The 6,731-nt window shown below is 42.7% G+C and overlaps 1 protein-coding gene and 1 long non-coding RNA gene across 3 annotated transcripts in view; one reads left to right on the forward strand and one right to left on the reverse strand.

The window, feature by feature from the left end:
- Positions 1–1,394: 1,394 nt before the first annotated feature.
- The window catches only part of Slc31a1 (solute carrier family 31 member 1), a 32,214-nt gene continuing 26,877 nt past the window's right edge, over positions 1,395–6,731 (reverse strand). For both annotated transcript variants that reach the window (XM_008833518.3, XM_029563756.1), the window contains 2 exons: positions 5,959–6,127; positions 1,395–4,542 (listed from right to left, as the gene is read on the reverse strand). In XM_008833518.3, the coding sequence (XP_008831740.1) occupies positions 4,341–4,542; positions 5,959–6,127 (371 nt within the window). In that variant the 3' untranslated portion in view covers positions 1,395–4,340. The remainder of the gene's footprint in view (positions 4,543–5,958; positions 6,128–6,731) is intronic.
- The window catches only part of LOC115070457, an 18,404-nt gene continuing 16,223 nt past the window's right edge, over positions 4,551–6,731 (forward strand). The window contains exon 1 of the long non-coding RNA XR_003849612.1: positions 4,551–4,672. This is a non-coding gene — a long non-coding RNA (uncharacterized LOC115070457). The remainder of the gene's footprint in view (positions 4,673–6,731) is intronic.

Raw genomic sequence — 6,731 nt, forward strand, 5'->3', positions numbered from 1 at the left:
ACCAAACCCAGGTCCTCTGCAAGAGCAGCCAGTACTCTTATTTTTGGTCTTTTTTGAGACAGGGTCTCTCAGTAGCCCCAGCTGGCCTGGAACTCACTATGTAGACCAGGCTGGCCTTGAACTCACAGAGATCTGCCTTCCTCTGCCTCCCAAGTGCTGGGAGTAAAGGCGTGCACCAACATGCCCGGTTACCACCCATTGTTTTTTGAGGAGTTTCACTGTGTTAGAATCCCAGACCAGACACTGCAGCCCTCTTTATCTCCATCCTCATAGTTGATTCTGAGATCCCTGTTGCTACAGGGAAAGACAGATGGGCCCTAGTGAGCTTGTTTATGAAACCGTAAACAGACTTCTTGGGTACCTGAATTTCAGGAGGATGGCAGGGTCCATTCTCACTTCCCTAAAGAAGTTTATAGCCCAGGTTGCAGACTCGGGGACATCAGAGGGCTACCAGTGGTGACACATACCCTACCTGTACAATGGGTATACCTATATAATGTGTCCCTCCTCACTTCCCCCATGTTCTCAGAGTGCAAATTTCTTCTCTGAAATCCCATCCCCTGGCTGCCACCCAGAAATCCATGACAGCCTGACTGCAGGCTGTGAAAACTTCCCCTGTGGTGTTGGCCATGCCACTGACTATATATGCTCATGGCATGAGTAACTTTTCTAATAAACTTCTTACCCGTACGACGATCTGTTTCAGTGTTCCCCTGAGCCCCCAAACCTGAAACCATTCACTGGATAGCCCACGGCTGGTGTGAATTCATGATCCTCCTGCCCCAGCCTGCCAAATACTGGGATTTACAGGCATGTGCCATCATTGCCTTTTTATAAGTAAGAAAACTAAGGGTCAGAGATGCTTAGACTAACTTCCTAAATCACCGTACTGATGGAGCCCAGGTTCAAGCCCACTCACTGTCTCTGAAGCCTGTGCCCATCACATAATACTGAGGCACTAGGAGACATGGTGAATGGTTACACACCAGTGTAGGCAGCAGGAAGCCTGAATAGCAGTAGCACTCTGGTACTTACAAAGGGTCAGTGTTTATCACAAGCCTGGCAGTGAACTTCCTAGAGGCCTAGTACAGAGCCTTCTGCCTAATGGCTCCAGGACAGGAAAGGGATGATAAAATGGCAAAAGTTAGGTTTCAGAATCCTTCGTATTCTGAAAAACTTGCAACTTCATGAAGATCCTGTCACTTGGGCACAACACAAGGTATTGCAATTCTTCTGGTGGGTACTAGCTCTGCATGTTTAGGGGAGTCAGATGAAAGCAACAAGGTCATGTCATCTAACATAACTAACATCCTAAACTCATGGTAATGGGAAGTTACTGGAGACTGTAAAGGGACCAGCTTATTTGGATACTACTCTGGGTAGACAGGCATGCATAGAATCACAAAATCAAAATATTTATTTTGTTCTTTAGCACATGACACTTGAAACACTCCAACTACAGCAGTACTGCTCTCCAGGAGCTTACACTCTAAAACAGTCAACATGAATTGTAGACCCAATGATTAAGGCATATCAAATACATACTTTGTCATTTTAGATGCATTTTCTGAAGAAGTAGCTGGAGAGAGCAGGACCAAGATTAAATGACAGTAATGTGTACTCCCTGCCCTACTCCCCTGATCCTAATAAGGAACCCCTTGTGACTGGAACCCAGGCCTGGTACCCATAGCCTGAAAGGGAATTCTGTACCAACCCTACCATAGGTGCAGAGAAGAAAATTTCTATTTTGGTGGATACCAAGGATGCCACATTGTGGGTAATCAGGTGTTGAGTGTTCTTCCATTGTGGACTGGAGTTAGCACCTAGGATTCTGTAACTCCGGGGAAGGTACTCAGTTGTCTTTTACCAAGCCTTACAGAAATTCCACTGGGACAATCGCTTCTTGAAGCATATTTAAGATCTCCAGTAGATTTATAAATACCAAGTTATAATTGGTAAGTGTAACCATGGCATAGTAATGTCCAGGGCATCCAGAGGCCAAGGGAGACTTAATAAACTTGTGATAAAAGTCAGAAAGGGAAAAGGAGAGCAGGGGCCTAGGAAGTGGGGACACAGTCTTCTTAGAGATTATGAACAGCCAGCGGAGGGAGAAAGAAATTCAGATAAAACAAAAGGAAACAAACCCCAAAGCCAGGAATCAACAAGTCAATGAGATCATTAAATCTAAAAGCTCAAGGATAGGATTTAAGCTTTAACTTTGTTCTTTACTAGATTCATCCTTTGATTAGGCTAGGGATCCCTAAAATTTATTTTTGCAAGGTGACTATTTCTGCCCTGAAGATCTGTGCAAAGTGAGATTTCTGGTGCTGGGGACTAAATCCAGGGCCTTGCATATGTTAGGTGAATGATCCATTGTAATCTGAATCTTACCCCTAGAAGGTATTCTATATAGCAGCTCATATAGAGATTTCTAGAGAGCACCAGGGTCACCACTAAGATTGTTTTTCATTCCTTAGGGTTCTATTATTCCTTGGTTTATGAGATAACAGCAGACTCTTTGCACCTTAATGTGGGGCTCTGTCAGTACCTGTCATTCACTGTGCAAATGCTAGGAACCAGCACTACTTTTCTTTGAAAGAAAAGCAAAGCTCTGAATGTTGATTTCTTAGATTTTTAGCTTCCAATAGGTTTACAACCCTCTCTGTTCAAAGCCATCAGAGTACACAACCCTTGTTTTCCAATATTTAAGTAGCACCCACAGAGAAAGTACAGGCTTTAAAACCACAACACTAGGCAAACAAGACTTCAGATTTGTTTCTGCCCTGAGAGGCACAATTGGATCTAGCACCAAGGAGGGCAGGATTCTACAGACCAGCACAGGAAGAATCACTTTAAAGAGGTAGTTTGGGAGCAAGACTGCAGTATAGACTAATGATTGAACAGAATAAACATCCAATGTGATTCTTCAATGAGAAGAGAGGTTTTGGCCACTAGTGATCTATGTAAGTGGTGGTCAAGAAGAGGACAGGAATCTGCATAAAGTGCATAGCAGATGTTTGGGGCCCAGGAAAATCTGGCTATTAGCAGATCACACCCTAAGTCTTTCCAAACAGAAAGCTGGACTTTTGCCCTCCTGGCCCCTGAGTGGCTGACTTATACTGCAGATCAAAGATCTCTCAACATTTAACCTCAGATCTTTAAAAGTCAGGACTAGTGACTTAATACATGCTGATAAGTGTACTTTGGCTATAGTCCCTCATGCCTGTGCGTACACACCCACGCATTTGGAGCTGAATAAATGTTTGTGGAATGATAAAGTATTGACCAGCAGCATTTAGATGTGATATAACACTCAGACATACCACCTTACCAACAGCAATTCAGAGTCTCATGCTTAGTAACAGATAGCCCCCTTCCTCCTATGATATGTGGCTAGTTTAAAGCAAGGACTCTTGACCATCAGCAGAAAAACATCACCTTGGAACTTAGAAATGCCAAATTTGGTGGCTCTAAGGTTGAGGCCCACTAACAAGAGTTTTAACAAGCCCTCTAGGTGATTATGATACATGCTAAAGTTGAAAAGTCATTGGTTTCAAGGGACACACATGAAAACAGCAATAGGAAAAAAAAAATACAAACTCTTTTGTTTGTTCAGTTGGGATAAACCAAGGTACCAAGTCAAAGTAAAATGCCAATGGTTTTATTTAAAAATATTTTTGTCTTCTCAAATTGATTGCTCTTTTTTGGTTCTAATCAAAATGTTAAGTGGGAATACAAGTTGACAAGTGAGCCACTCAAGAATGCATATTCTACAAACTCTAAGCCTGTACTTAGTTTCAAACCACCCCTCTACATACTACAAATATTTTGGTGTAACACATCATACCTAGAAAAAGGCACAATGTATTTCCCTACTCATTGAGTTAAAAGACTGGAGCTTATTTCCTAATGTGAAGTTTTGAGTTCTGGGTTGGGTAAGAATGTCCCTAACTGCCATCAATCCTGTTAATCTCTGTCCATCACTGACCCAGGCTCCCCCCCCCCCACAAAATTCACATATTGTTTGTTAAAACAAAAACCAGAAGAGTGAAAAAGAGCAGCTAATCAAGTCCGTAACTAGGAAGTTTCTTGGATTAGACAAGGATCAGGATGATGTGGGAGAGGACATGTCATGGGTGGCTTCTCAATATAAACGAGAATTTTAAGTTATTAGAAAAAGCACTACTTTACCTCAAAGACTGTCAACTAAACCTCTATTCAGCAGGTATATGTGCATGTGTAAAGAGGAGCAAGAGGGGACGATTGGAGTGGGAATCATGTCTTCTGGTCTCCAGCTGTTTTCCTACTGCAATTGGTAAGGCCACACGTGCAGTCTGATGTTAATGACAATGCTCTGTGATGTCCACTACCACTGCCTTCTTCCAGCTGAAGAGAAAGTATCCTGTCCCTGCCCCCGCTGCTACTGCGATGCACAGGTACCCATTGTAGGTCATGAAGATGAGCATGAGGAAATAGCTGATGACCACCTGGATGATGTGCAGCACTGTCTGCAGGAGATGAGGGAAGCTCAGCATCTGCTGCCTGGAGAGTAAACAGGGACAGGAAAATCAGACTTGGGATCTGCGGATCAGGGGAGCAGCTGGAGCTGTGAGCACAGCCTCAACTAGACTGCTTCACAGCCACCCTGGCAACTCAAGTACATGTGCATGAGGTATGGTGTTTACTGGTCCTAAAAGGAAACCCCATAGGGCTGTGAGGTTCATAAACACTGGCTAGATATGGTTTTGTGTTGGTAGGAGGTGTCCTTTTCTGGAGCAGGGTAAAAAGAGGAGTAATCTCCACTTATCTCTGCCCTAGATCCTGAAAGGGGAAGCCTAAACCCACACTGATTTGCCTGAACATTTTTGGAATTTTCACCTCTAAGAAGTTCACATTTGATTAAAATGAATTAGAACTGCAGGGTGGGTGGTATAATAAAAGTACCTCATTCAGCAGGAGAACTCATCTGCTTGCTGGGCTGCAACAAACTCATCAGTGGGAACTTAGTGAGGGGGAATAAGCAATACTGTTTGCTTGAAAGCAGGATCATTGGCCTACAGGGTTTCCTAAGTCTAATCTAGTTTTAAGACCAACATTTCTATTAAAATCTAAACTTTACAAAATGAAGCCAGGTGTGATAGGGCATGCCTTTAATCCTAGCACTCAGGAAGCATAGGCAGGCAGATCTCTGTGAGTTCAAAGTAAGCCTGGTCTGCATAGTGAGTTCCAGGCCAGCCAGGGCTGCATAGTGAGACCTTGCCTCAAAACATTGCTGGCTAGATATAACTTCTTTTTTCCTTTTTATTTATTTTTATTTTATGTGTCTGAGCATTATTTCCTGCATATGTGTAAGTGCACCCGTGTCATGCAATGCCTATGGAGGACAGAAGAGGGCTCCAAAGGGCCCTGGAGTTACAGATAGTTGTTAGCTGCCATGTGGATGCTAGGATTCAAACCTGGGTCTTCTGCAAGAATAACCAGTGCCCTTAACTGCTGAGCCATTTCTCCAGTCCCTTCCTTTCTTTTTGGGACAGGGTCTCATGTAGTCCAAGCTGGTCTCAAATTTACTATGCAGCTAAGGATTCGCTTATGATCTTCTAGCCTCTATCTATCTCCCAAGTGCTGGAATTATAGGCATACACCATGCCTGGTGAGATATAACTTTTGATAGAAAGGAAGCCATTGCATCCTGCCATTCTCTTAAATCTTGACTGTAAATTCTTAGCATGTTCATTAATATTTAGCAAATATTTTAGACTGGATTCCTTAACTTCTTTTAAAGCCACCAACACTTGAAACTTGAAACAAATGTGTGTGTTTGCAGAACCCACTCCCATAACATAACCTCAAACTTCTAGTTATATAGAATCATTAACTCAGGAAGAAGACATAGCTTCTTTGTTGCATTACTAAGACACCTCTCTAGAACTTTCCTTTGGATCTGTTCCATCTTCTTACCCAACAGTTTTGTGTGTCTCCATAAGGATAGTTCCATTTGGCCCTGGGACAGGCATGGAATTGTAGCGAATGCTGACTTGAGACTTCCGCAGCAGACCCTCCCGGGCTATCTTGAGTCCTTCATAGAACATCGCTAGTAAAAATACTGCCACGAAAGCTCCAGCCATCTCTAAGGAAGGAAGGAAGATAGTGGCACAGTCAGTATCATTAGCTAGTATGTTGCCCAGCCAGAATGACAACAAAAAAATGCTGTTTGCTGGGTACTTTGACACAGGCCTGTGATCCCAGCACTCTGGTGGTTGAGGCAGATTATGAGTTCACAGTCAGCCTGAGCTACATGACAAGATGCTATCTCAAACAAAACAAAGTGTTATTTTCAGGTTTTGAATACACTGAATTGTTGCTTCTTTACCCATAGGGTACAGCTGATGTTAGTGAAAAAAAATCACTGCCTCTGCTCAAGAACATACTACTTTTTGATTAAGATTAAAAAAAAAATCACTGCAACAATACCTTTTTGGTCTGACTGTTTGATGTTGTTAAATTAGCTCTATTACATTCAAATGCCTCATGTAGAATATCGAAAAGAGGAATGGACAACAGTTTTGGATTCAACAGGGTCTCCATAAGTAGCCCAGGTTGACCTTGACTTCATGGAGATCCTCCTGCCTCAGCCTCCTAAATCCTGAGATTACACAGGTAGGTGCACTACCACATCCAGCTAAAACAATTAGTGCTAACTATATATCTTGAATAGGCATTTCAAAAGATTA

The sequence above is a fragment of the Nannospalax galili genome, unplaced genomic scaffold (assembly GCF_000622305.1).
Source record: "Nannospalax galili isolate Female #2095 unplaced genomic scaffold, S.galili_v1.0 scaffold34, whole genome shotgun sequence".
NCBI lineage: Eukaryota > Metazoa > Chordata > Mammalia > Rodentia > Spalacidae > Nannospalax > Nannospalax galili.